Source organism: Pristiophorus japonicus, chromosome 2, assembly GCF_044704955.1.
Source record: "Pristiophorus japonicus isolate sPriJap1 chromosome 2, sPriJap1.hap1, whole genome shotgun sequence".
NCBI classification, from domain to species: Eukaryota; Metazoa; Chordata; class Chondrichthyes; family Pristiophoridae; genus Pristiophorus; species Pristiophorus japonicus.
The window spans coordinates 140989766-141003416 of record NC_091978.1 but is presented as its reverse complement, the minus strand read 5'-3'; the positions used below and the strand labels follow the sequence as shown (position 1 = coordinate 141003416).

The window sequence follows — 13651 nt, the reverse complement described above, 5'->3', positions numbered from 1 at the left end:
TTTAATGTGTAGAACAGGTTTTTTCAGTTCTACAAAAATCTTCACTTCCTCCATTCTATTTTAGTTTGGAGTACGTTTTCACTGTGGAAACTTTGAAATCAGGCGTCAGTGGCCGGACACGCCCCCTTTTGAAGAAAAAATTCTGTTCTAAAGTAGAACTGTTCTACCTCACTAGAACTGCAGAAAAAAAAATTTGGAGAATTGCGATATCTAAGATAGTCCGTTCTCCACCAGTTGCTCCTAAAAATCAGGCGCAAATCATGTGGAAACTTGGGCCCATAGAGTTCGGTTTAAAAGTAGGTTTCAAAATGGTGTTTTTAACTTCCTGTGAACTTAGCTGTTAATAGTATTGCATGTAAATATAATTTTGAATGCATTGTAATTATCCATTAATTTTACTGTAGCTTCAGGAAATTTTTAGAAAGAAAAATGAGAAACGAGGGAGAAGAGGTGATGATGAGGAAAAGTCTGCACAGGTGGTGAGCACATATATCCTGTTTTTTGATCTGTGAGGAAGGTGGCTATTTAAAAAGGTATCAACACAAGCTTAACCTTAATAGTAGCACTTTCGTAATGTTAATTACTTTATCTTCAAAAACCTAGCTGTTTCAAATATATATCATATTTAACATCAAGGCTCTAGAATAAAAGAGCAAAGTACTAATATTAGACCCAGGGGTTCAATTCTATTCTGGCTGCCTGGTGTAATCTGAGAATGTGCTAGTGTGACTGAGTGCATGTTCTAATTGCTTTGTCTTTCCTTTTCCTTTTTCTCATTTGCTGACAACAATCTGTAATTTGACACCACACCATATGGCATGTAAGAATCTGCAACTTTTTGGTTATCAATATGCTCCTACTCACAGTGTATGTATTGTTCCTTAATTATATCTAGAATATTAAATTGTGCAGGATGCATTATAGTAGCATAGCGTTTGAGCATCAAAATATAACTTGAAACTTGATTAACAACATGCAGTATTCCAAATCTATCCTTTCATTTCAAAGTATTTGAATTCTTCTTTACAATTTTCAGTATTATACATCTACAGGAAATAAGTTCTGCATAAGCTCTGAGAACATGGTAAATTAAATTCTGTATTTATAAGATTATTCTGAATTGCAGAATTGTTGAATTCTAACTTTCCCTATAATTATTCACAAAAAATGGTATAACCTTTCTAAGATTATGGTTGTATCTGATAACGATATAAAGGATAATGAAATCATTATGTGACAGTGCTGGTTAATAGTAAACTTCCAGTAAATGCCATTGTGTGTGCATTTATAAGATGAAAAGAACATGTGTATTATAAAACTGTTTTGATTATATGTTGGGATCGTGAAAAACTCGATCAAGTAAAGATGGGGAAATCTCAGTGCCTGAGGAAAGTAATCTGAGTCAGATATTCCATTTGCATTTTCATCACATTGAGCAGATGGGAAAAATAAAAATTGTATATGTGCCAGTTCAACAAAGAAGCAAAATGGTAATTATTTTATATCTATATATTATATAAAAAATCTCCATACATTTTCAAACATCTCAAGGTATCAGGTAACCATGTGACATTTCATGTACTTATCGGCAATATGGTTATTAGGGACCAATTATCCACTCTGAGCCTGACTCTGCAAACAGACAGACTCTTCCACCCAGATAATTTCAGTGGTGAGCCAACAATACTACTCTCACCTTGAGCTAGTTTCTCCTTTCCTGGACTCCTTCCCAATGAGTCACCTCAGTGTAGAGCTGTCATTGCCACAGTGAGTGTAAGTTAGCACCAGCTTCCCTTGACTCCTCACCTGGTCTTCTCCATCATTGTCTGGGTCTCTCCTCTTGTCATCTGTGTTCCCTCTCAACCCAGGCACTGTCAGCTCCATTCCTTCTCAGCCCCACTGGCAGCCTCTGCTCCGTTCCAGCTATAGGCCCACTTGTTTCTCTACCATACCATTTTGCAGTAGCTTCTAGGCTTGCCCATAATCCAGTGCATCAGTGACAGGAAGACCACCAGCCAACGGGAGAAGTACATGACATCCTACGGCAGGAAGATACATATTGTAGCCCATGTGCTACATGTGGCCCACAAGTCCCAGCAGTCTGCCTGCAAAGCCAAGGCAACTCAGTTCTATTTGCACTTGTAATACTTCTGGTTTGTCCTGTTTCCATTTCATGGGCCTGGAGGTTTGAAAACCTGTTTTTGGAGCTACTGCCTCATTGGTGAAAAATCCTAAATCAGAATACCAAGATCTGTTATTATCTGCAGCTTACGGTATTTGCAAATTAATGGGAACAATGATATGTAGCCTGCAAGGCTCTATGGTGTAAGCCCAAGTGCTACAAAAACAAAACGCTTGGAGACTCTTTGCTTAGACCCTGGTGCCTACTTCCTTGTGGTTTGAGCCTCAATCCCTCCACTCCTTTATAGTCATTGACCGTGTTCTCCCCACTCCTTTCTGGTCTGAGCCCTCTGATTTCTTTCTCATCTTACTGTATTACAGCAACTCCTAGATGGGCCAGTACCAACTGGTGCCATTATTGCAGTTCCAACAGTATGTGGATCACAACTCAGGACTCCGGCTGGGACAGGGTCAGATGAGATTTCTGCATCTAGCTTCTGTGAGAGGAAAATTAATGAATGAGAAACATACAGAGAAAAAGTGTATGCTCAAGAGTAAAATATATTGGAGAGAGACAGAAAATCTTAGTGTGAAAGGCAGAGAATGGCAGACATACAGGAGTGAGGAGACAGGGAAGAAGAGACTTACAGAAATAGGGATAAGTAGAAAAGACTTGAGACAAATACGCAGACTAGAAAGACAAAATTAGGACAGAGAGATTGAACAAATTAATGAATTTGTGCATGAGATGAGCAGAGACAAGAATATAGGAACTGAGAATGCAATGGGGATAACCAGTAATTTGACAATTACTTTTATTTGAAAAGTTATACTATATATAACCATTAATTCTAATTCTTTATATGCTTTAAAAGCTCAAAGCAATAAATACATGTTCAAATACATTTAATGTCAGTCATCATTAATTAGCTTTATTGTTTTATGAAAACTACTTAAGTTTTTCTTTAAGTCAAAAGACTTGTCCTGGATGCCAGAGGTGTTGAAGCCAATGTTGGCCCTAAATATTCCAATGTCCACACCTTTGTCTCATCTCCTTAGTCTTGACTGGTATATTTGTGTTCCATACCTAACAGCATATAGAATACATATAATGGCAACTTATTTGTTCAGTTAATTTTGAATCTGGGAAAATGAGCCCAGAGTTTTGTGTGAAGGGAGAAGAATAACATAGATGGTCTAAAAAAATATCTCAAAGGGGAATTAATAGAACAAGGTTAATTTTGACACTTTTTTTAAGATCATGGAAAATAGTGGCTTATTGGAAGACTGATAAGTCCTGTTCATAAATAATGCCCTGAATTACTCTCTCATGCATATATTGGTATAGCTATATTCTTGTCACATATAGTGTTTATTTTTTATTTTAAAAAGCACACTCCCCTTTTAGGTTCTCTCTACCATGAAGTGTTCCTGGGATAAGAGAGCCTATCGCAATAGGTAATCCACAAGAGTCATCAAGTTCTTTGCTGCCTTCCTCCATCCCACTGAGAAGCACATGCTTGCCTCTTTGACAGCCTAGCAAAATGCAGAACTGGCCATGTAGAGAATAACAAGCAAAACATGTATCGTACCACTCTGGTACACTGTGTTTGAACTACACATGGTGGATAGAGGTGTACCGATGGATGTGGTGTATTTAGATTTCCAAAAGGCATTCGATAAGGTGCCACACAAAAGGTTACTGCAGAAGATAAAGATACACGGAGTCATAGGAAATGTATTAGCATAGATCGAGAATTGGCTAACTAACAGAAAGCAGAGAGTCGGGATAAATGGGTCCTTTTCGGGTTAGAAATCGGTGGTTAGTGGTGTGCCACAGGGATCGGTGCTGGGACCACAACTGTTTACAATATACATAGATGACCTGGAAGAGGGGACAGAATGTAGTGTAACAAAATTTGCAGATGACGCAAAGATTAATGGGAAAGCGGGTTGTGTAGAGGACACAGAGAAGCTGCAAAGAGATTTAGATAGGTTAAGCGAATGGGCTAAGGTTTGGCAGATGGAATACAAAGTCGGAAAATGTGAGGTCATCCACCTTGGAAAAAAAAACAGTAAAAGGGAATATTAGTTGAATGGGGAGAAATTACAACATGCTGCAGTGCAGAGGGACCTGGGGGTCCTTGTGCATGAATCCCAAAAAGTTAGTTTGCAAGTGCAGCAGATAATCAGGAAGGCGAATGGAATGTTGGCCTTCATTGCAAGAGGGATGGAGTACAAAAGCAGGGAGGTCCTTCTGCAACTGTATAGGGTATTGGTGAGGCCGCACCTGGAGTACTGCGTGCAGTTTTGGTCACCTTACTTAAGGAAGGATATACTAGCTTTGGAGGGGGTACAGAGACGATTCACTAGGCTGATTCCGGAGATGAGGGGGTTATCTTAAGATGATAGATTGAGTAGACTGGGTCTTTACTCGTTGGAGTTCATAAGGATGAGGGGTGATCTTATAGAAACATTTAAAATAATGAAAGGGATAGACAAGATAGAGGCAGATAGGTTGTTTCCACTGGTCGGGGAGACTAGAACTAGGGGGCACAGCCTCAAAATACGGTAGAGCCAATTTAAAACCAAGTTGAGAAGGAATTTCTTCTCCCAGAGGGTTGTGAATCTGTGGAATTCTTTGCCCAAGGAAGCAGTTGAGGCTAGCTCATTGAATGTATTCAAATCACAGATAGATAGATTTTTAACCAATAAGGGAATTAAGGGTTACGGGGAGCAGACGGGTAAGTGGAGCTGAGTTCACGGCCAGATCAGCCATGATCTTGTTGAATGGCGGAGCAGGCGCGAGGGGCTAGATGGCCTACTCCTGTTTCTAATTCTTATGTTCTTATGTTCTTACACAGCAGTTTATTGAAATATTAAATTCTGTCTCAATGAACCTGGCTGGGAAAGCAGCTTATTTAATTATGGACAATTGTGTTCTTTGTCCCCAGTTTTGATTTCCTTCTATGTCGTTGTACACAAAGAGAAGAAATAGCAATCTGTGTTTAAAGTGCATGAGATATAATTAAAAATCTGATTTTTAAAAATTCATATTTCCATTTCAAAATAAAAAAATGATTGATACTATAATGTGTTTAATTTATTGCTGTCTTGTATGGAACTTTCACTATACCTAGTTGATGATGTTGAACCTTACAACAATTATACATCTTCAAAACTCTGCAGATGTTAAAAAAAGATCCCCCAGATCATACCACAGACCGAAGTTACTGGGATACACTGAGACGTAACACCAGCCAAGCACTGTTTTCAGACCTTGCAGAGGTACAAAGCTGAAGAGTGTTATTAATTTATTTGTTCCAAATGCATTTTTCTTTGTATTTATACTGTCAGTTCTGTGTTTTGCAAAGCACAAATGGCAGTACAACTATGAAGTCGGGTCCCAAGACTTGAGGGCTATGTAGTATAGTGGTTATGTTTCCAGACTAGACTACTAGACTAGTAACCAATAACCCAGAGAATCAAATCCCACAATTGGGAATTTAAATTCATTAAAATAAAATCTGGTAATAAAAAGCTTGTGTAAGCAAAAGTGACCATGAAGCTGTTGGATTGTCATAAAAACCCAACTGGTTCATTACTGTCCTTTAGGGAAGGAGACTGACTGTCCTTATTTGGTATGGCCTACAAGTGACTCCAATTCCACACCAATATGATTGACTCAGCGGCTTTCCTAAGTGGCTGAACAAACCAATCAATTATATCAAAGTGCTACTCAGCAGCTTAAGAAAAAGACCAGCCACCACCTTCTTCTCAGGTCAACTAGGGGTGGACAATAAATGCCAACCTTGCAAGCAATTCCCACATTATGTGTTTAAAAAAAATCTGACTCCAAAATGCAACTATATGAGAAGCAATAGTGGAGTAAAGCCAAATTTTAATAATGCTCAAGCCGTTGGTTTAAATTTATAAATTTTTTTAAAATATAATGTTTTGAGAGTTGGTGCTTCCACTCTAGTGCTCAAAACAGCTAAACTTTGATGTCTGAGAGCAGAGCTCTGCATAAGCGAGCTTATATGCTTGCGATGAGCATGCTCATAGAAATATGCGTATAGTAGACGGCCTGTAGTATAATGGCAATCTTGCAGGCTGCAAATTGTTCTCATAGCTACCAGCCACATGTCAGTTTATCCAAAACTTTAATGCCCTTTATTATACTATTTATTTTAATTGTAGTTTATTCTTTCCACAATATGACGAGTACTTTTAGAATGCATTGACTTCAGAAGTGTTTATTCCTACTTGGGACTTTTTATTACGTTAAAAAGCGCTATATAAATATAAGTTATTAATTATTACATTGTTGATGAGCATAGTATGAATTTCTCCATATGTATTATTACATTGTGTTTAAAATTAGATTTTGGCAAAGGAGTCATCCAGTACTTTGGTGCTGTACCACGCAGTGGTAGAATGTAGGCAAACTGTTGATTTAACATAACGATAGACCCCAAATCAGAGAGTTGCAAAGTGGAAAAATTGGAGGCCTTGTGTTTTCCTATAGGAAAATTGGTGGCAAGTTACCCATCCTACTTGCTTACCGCCCAGTGAATATTGTCAAAACTAGTAACACCTTGGAATCATACAAAAATCCGAGCTTGAACAGTGCTGGGCAAGACAGTGTCAAAATAAATCTAATATGCCTCCAAATAAGTATAAGTACGAGGATTAAAACTAACTAATATAGGACAAGTACTAATTGATGTTAAATACCAACAAAGTAAATACATAAAGAAAATTATAACTGAGAACCAGGGAAATAGCACAAAATACTTAGAAAGTGGGTACACAATCTGATGCAAAATATCAGTACCAATATTAAGGAGGCAGAGACAAAGGGCTGGATCTTCTGCTTCTGGTCGGCTCTGTTTTCGCCCAGGAGAGGCGGCAATGGCGGCGGTGAGCTCTTCTGGGCGGGCGGCCAGCTTCCAGCGCCCTGCCGGTTTTGGCGGGGCGAGGAGCATTTACCGCCCGGAAGAGGCGAGCCGGTGTGCAATGTCCCTGGTTACGACACTGGAATGATTTTTGCCTCCCACCCGATCCGTAACGGTGCGTAGAGCACTGTGTTGGGACCGCCTGTGAAAATAGGTGGTCCAAGCTGCAACGGCTGCAGAGAGGTAAGTAATTTCGACCTCTGGTAAGTGCGATTGTTTTTTTAAATTATTTTTTTCAATTTATGTTGTGATTGCGTGAGGTATTTTTGGGGAATGTTTTTGGTGGTTTTTTTCAGGTTTTTTCTCCCCAGGCCTCTCTTTGAGCGCTCCGAGGCCGACTCTTTAGCTCGGGATTTTCGGATGCTAGCTCCCCAAAACAGGTGTGCAACGCCTCCCTTAGTACTCCATCCCACACTCCGGGCCAGCGCCCAATTTTTCTGATTGAGGCGCAAACTTTTTCCAGGCGGTATCAGTACCGCTCCGCCGCCATTAACGCCCTGAAATCTTAAAAGCTGAAAATCTAGCCCATGCATCTAGATCTGTAACATTTAAGCAAAGAGCTGGGAAATTGGCAGGAGCCAGGAAGTCCTTCAGCAACAAAAGTGGAGAAAGATTGCATGAAAATAAATGTACCATCCTTACCAGTTAACGTCACACAATAATTAATAGAAGATAATTTTTCAAATTATTTTCCTCAGCCACGCATGCAGCTCCATGTTTTCACCCTGCCTTTTGCAGTTTTGTACTTGCTAAAAAGTTTACCATTGTAAAATAGCAGCAGATATTAGAGACCATGCAGTATATATGGAACATACCAGAATTTCCAATATTCACTTTTATATACAATAAGGAGTCCTTTATCCTAATGTACCTAGGTAAGACGAGACTGAATTTTTACCAGTTCATATAAGGTTTTGTAAAATGCTTAATTTAATTCTCCTCTTAACCATCTTACATTGTCTGGTCCAAAGCATTTTAATAGTTACACCCTGAGTCAATCAAGATGGAATTACAGTGCAACTCAAGTGGAATAAGTTAACAACTTCTTGCCAGATTAATCAAAGCTATAAATTAAATGATACAGTTTTGAAGTGGGTGCAGGAACAGGGAGACCTGGGGTTCACATACACAAATCTTTGAAAGTGGCAGGACAATTTGATGAGGCTGTTAAAAAATCACATGGGATCCTTGGCTTTATTTATAGAGGCATAGAGTACAAAATCAAGGAAGTTATGCTCATCCTTTATAAATCACTGGTTAGGCCTCAGCTGGAGGATTGTGTACAATTCTGGGTACTGCACTTTAGGAAGAATGTCAAGGCCTTGGAGAGATTGCAGGGGAGATTTACCAAAATGGTATCAGGGATGAGGGACTTCAGTTATGTGGAGAGACTAGACAAGCTGGAATTGTTCTCCTCAGAACAGAGAAGGATAAGGGGAGATTTAATAGAGCTGTTCAAAATTATGAGGGGTTTTGATAATGAGAGGGAGAACCTGTTTCCACTGGCAGGAGAGTAAGTAACCAAAGGAATCAGATTTAAGGTGATGAACAAAAAATTCAGGGGGAAATTAGAATTTTTTTAATGCTGCGAGTTATGATGATCTGGAATGCACTGCCTGTAAGGACAGTTGAAGCAGATTCAATTGTAACTCGAAGGGGTAGTTCAGGACGATGTGATGGGTGCGTGGTGATATGCTTGGACTATGTCTTCTTGATTGGTTCAGCCTTGGTTCTTCATCAGAACCTGAGAAGACACAAAACAATAAAGACGAGAAGAGTGGTAACCTGATGGCTTGTGCATGATCACAGCAATGAAAGCTTCAATTTCTTTATTTTGAGGATACCACTTTGGATCTTAAACATTCAGTTACATACCAGAGGCTAATAAACTCTGCATGGGGCACTTCTTCTCGACATCTCCAGCTTTCTCCCACAGGTATTAGCCCTGGATACTTATGTGACTCTCTTCAAAGGATGAAACTTCTTGAATTCTGTCCAAACCTCCTAAGAGTGGCATACATCTGCCTTCAATTGTGAGCTGCCTTCTGCTGCAATCCCAACATTAAGACCTTTAGAGTCAGTCGTTTGAAGTCAACACTCTTCTTTCTCATCCTTCAGTATAACCCCAGGCAAATGAGAAAAGGAGAGTGATAAAAATTATGACCCTGATAGTGCTGTCAAATATCATCACTGATAAGTTGTCAGTATTCTGTGACAAAGCTGCAAGCTTATCTCAATGAAACATGTTGGAGGGTGGAAGACTTTGTTATTGTGGCGGCTTTCAAAATTACATTCCTATATATAAAAGGGTGCTTGGTGCAAGTGGTAGCCAATGCCTTGCTCTGTATAATTACATTAGATGCAGCCTGTCGCACCTACTTTGCTCCGTCTGTGTTTTTAAGACACTGAAGCTGCAGTCTTCATATGGTTGTTGTGCATTGCTAGCCTCTGCCATCTCTGCCAAGCCTCCTGCCATGTGTTTTATTTACCTTCCTTTTGTATGATATATATATATAGGACCTCCCTCCTCCTTGCAATCTCTTGCAAAACAAAGGCCAGGTTCTCGTTGTTAAAGAAGGGAGCCCGAATATGGGCGTAGAGTCTTAAACAGACAGTCAAAAAACTCACCACAGACATTCAAAATAAAATTCTCATCCAAAGCTCTAACAATGCACTCAAGCAAGCTGCCTCAGAGCAGGTCTTTAAAACCTGACGTTGTCTCCTAATTTCTTGCCTGTTTGCAAGCAGCAGCCAGTTGACACCACTGCACTGCTTCCTCCATTCAAATAAACGGGAACAGGTAACTTGGGCACTATTGCATGGTTTCAAGTGAAGTGCACCAGAACAGCAGTTTTGCCCAGTTACTACCTTACCCCAGTAAAATTCACCCTCTACTCCAAATCTTCGGCATGGATTTTGGGGGGGAGGGGCTAACCATTTGGAACCTTGGCGTCCTATTTGATCCTGAGAAGAGCTTCCGACCCCACATCAGCTCCATCACCAAGACCGCTTCTGTAACGTCACCTGTCTCTCCCCTGCCTCAGCTCATTTGTTATAGAAACTCTCATCCATTCCTTTGTTACCTCCAGACGCAACTGTTCCAGCGCTTCTCTAGCTGGTTTCTCACCTTGCGCACATCCTAAATACTACCGAGATCAGTGCGTTAGTGAGAAACGATATTGGCTCAGAAGATCAAGATGTTGAATCAGTTTGGGTGAAGATAAGGAATAATAAAGGGAAAAGTCGCTGGTGGGCGTAGTCTATAGGCCCCCTAATAGTAGCTACACTGTTGGACAGAGTATAAATCAAGAAATAATGGAGGCTTGTAAAAAAGGAATGGTAATAATCATGGGTGATTTTAACCTTTATATTGATTGGACAAAGCAAATTGGCCAGGGTAGCCTTGAGGAAGAGTTCATAGAGTATCCGGGATAGTTTCCTTCAACAGTATGTTGCGGAACCAACCAGGGAGCAGGTTATCTTAGATCTGGTACTGTGTAATGAGACATGATTAATAAACGATCTCCTAGTAAAGGATCCTCTAGGAATGAGTGACCATAGCATAGTTGAACAATTCAGTTGGTGGGTGAGAAAGGTAGATCTCAAATCAGTGTCCTAAGCTTAAACAAAGGAGACTACAAAGGTATGAAGGCAGAGTTGGCTAAAGTGGACTGGGAAAATAGATTAAAGTGGGGGACGGTTGATGAGCAGTGGTGGACATTTAAGGAGATATTTTGTAACTCTCAACAAAAATATATCCCCATGAGAAGGAAAGACTAAGAAGGGATAACCATCCGTGGCTAACTAAGGAAATAAGGGATGGGATCAAATTGAAAACAGGGGCATACAAACTGGCCAAGACTAGTGGGAGGTCAGAGTATTGGGAAATGTTTTTAAAGCCTGCAAAGAACAACTAAATAAATAATAAAGAGGGGGAAGATAGACTATGAAAGCAAACTAGTACGAAATACAAAAACAGATAGTAAAAGTTTCTACAGGTAAATAAAAGGGAAAAGGGTGGCTAAAGTAAATGTTGGTCCCTTAGAGGATGAGACTGGAGAATTAATAATGGGGAACGGGGAAATGGCGGACACTTTGAACAAATATTTTTTATTGGTCTTCACGGTAGAAGACACTAAAAACATCACAATATTGGATAATCAAGAAGCTATAGGACGGGTGGAACTAAAGAAGTAGTATTCAATAAAATGATGGGACTAAAGACGAACAAGTCTCCTGGCCCTGATGGTTTGCACCCTAGGGTCTTAAAAGAAGTGGCTGCAGAGATAGTGGAAACATTGTAATCTACCAAAATTCCTTGGATTCTGGAGAGCTCCCAGCGGACTGGAAAACCACAAATGCAATGCCCCTATTTACATAGACATGGAAAATAAGAGCAGTAGTAGGCCATTCGGCCCTTCGAGTCTGCACCGCCATTCAATATGATCATGGCTGATCCTCTATTTCAGCACCATACTCCTGCTTTTTCCCCATACCCCTTGATGTCTTTTGTTTCTAGAAATCTATCTATCTCCCTCTTAAATATATTCAGTGACTTGGCCTTCACAGCCTTCTGTGGTAGAGAATTCCACAGGTTCACCACCCTCTGAGTGAAAGAATTTCTCCTCATCTCGGTCCTAAATTTCCTGCCCCGTATCCTGAGACTAGACCCTTTGTTCAAGACTTCCCAGCTAGGGGAAACATCCTCCCCGCATCCAGTCTATCCAACCCAGTCAGAATTTTATACATTTCAATGAGATCCCCTCTCATTCTTCTAAACTCTAGTGAATACAGGCCTAGTCGACCCAATCTCTCCTCATATGACAGTCCTGCCATCCCAGGAATCCATCTGGTGAACCTTTGCTGCACTCCCTCTATGGCAAGTATATCCTTTCTTAGGTAAGGAGACCAAAACTGCACACAATACTCCAGGTGCGGTCTCACCAAGGCCCTATATAGCTGTAGTAAGACATCCTTGTTCCTGTACTCAAATCCTCTTGCAATGAAGAACAACATATCATTTGCCTCCCTCGATGCTTGCTACATCTGCATGTTTGCTTTCAATGACTGGTGTACAAGGACACCCAGGTCCCTCTGTACATCGACACTTCCCAAGCCATCACCATTTAAATAATACTTTGTCCTTATGTTTTTCCTACCAAAGTGGATAACTTCACATTTATCCATGTTATACTGCATCTGCCATGTGTTTGCCCACTCTCAACCTATCTAAATCGCCTTGCAACGTCTTTGCATCCTCCTCACAACTCACAATCCCACCTTGTTTTGTATCGTCAGCAAACTTGGAAATATTACGTTTGGTTCCCTCATCCAAATCATTTATATATATATTGTGAATAGCTGGGGCCCAAGCACTGATCCCTGTGGTACCCCACTAGTCACTGCCCGCCACCTTGAAAAAGACTTGTTTATTCCTAATCTCTGTTTCCTATCAGTTAATCAATTTTCAATCCATGCCAATACAGTACCCCCAATCCTATATGCTTTAATTTTGCACACTAACCTCTTACATGGGACTTTATCAAAGGCCTTCTGAAAATCCAAACACACTACATCCACTGGTTCTCCCTTATCTATTCTATCAGTTGCATCCTCAAAATACTCCAGTAGGTTTGTCAAACATGATTTTCCTTTCATAAATCCATGTTGACTTTGTTTAATCCCGTTAATATTATCTAAGTATGCCGTTATCACATCCTTTACAATGGACTCTAGCATTTTCGCTACTACTGATGTTAGGCTAACCGGTCTGTAGTTCCCTATTTTCTCCCTCCTTTTTTAAATAGTGCGGTTACATTTGCCACCCTCCAATCTGCAGGAACTGTTCCATAATCTATAGAATTTTGGAAGATGACAACCAATGCATCTACTATTTCCATGGCTACCTGTTTTAGTACTCTGGGTTGCAGATTATCAGGCCCTGGGGATTTATCGGCCTTCAGTCCCATTAGTTTCTCCAGCACTATTTTCTTACTAATAATCATTTCCTTTAATTCCTCTTGCTCACTAGACCCTTGGTTCCCTAGCATTTCTGGGACGTTATTTGTGTCCTCTTCCATGAAGACAGAACCGAAGTATTTATTTAATTGTTCTGCCATTTCCTTGTTCCCCATTACAAATTCTGTCTGTAAAGGACCTTTGTCTTCACTAATCTTTTTCTTTTTATGTACTCGTAGAAACTTTTGCAGTCGGTTTTTATGTTCCTTGCAAGTTTACTCTCATTCTATTTTTCCCCTCTTAATCAATCTCTTGGTCCTTTTTTGCTGAATTCTAAACTGCTCCCAATCCTCAGGCTTGCTACTTTTTCTGGCAACTTTGTATAACTCCTCTTTGGATCTAATACTATCCTTAATTTATTTTGTTAGCATGGTTGCGGCACTTTTCCTTTTGTGTTTTTACGCCAGAAAGGAATGTATAACTGTTGCAATTCATGCATTCGTTCCTTAAATATTAGCCATTACCTATTCACCGTCATGCCTTTTAATGAATCTTCCCAATCTATCATAGCCAATTCATTCCTCATACCTTCGTCGTTTCCTTTGTTTAGATTT

General features: G+C 40.0%; 1 protein-coding gene across 2 annotated transcripts in view; it reads left to right on the top strand.

Moving 5' to 3' along the window:
- The window catches only part of micu3a (mitochondrial calcium uptake family, member 3a), a 341423-nt gene that overhangs the window by 201769 nt on the left and 126003 nt on the right, over positions 1 to 13651 (top strand). Inside the window, exons 7-8 of one of the 2 annotated variants that reach the window (XM_070869800.1) lie at positions 405 to 479; positions 5311 to 5409. In XM_070869800.1, the coding sequence (XP_070725901.1) occupies positions 405 to 479; positions 5311 to 5409 (174 nt within the window). The remainder of the gene's footprint in view (positions 1 to 404; positions 480 to 5310; positions 5410 to 13651) is intronic. The other variant, XM_070869807.1, reaches the window with a different exon arrangement.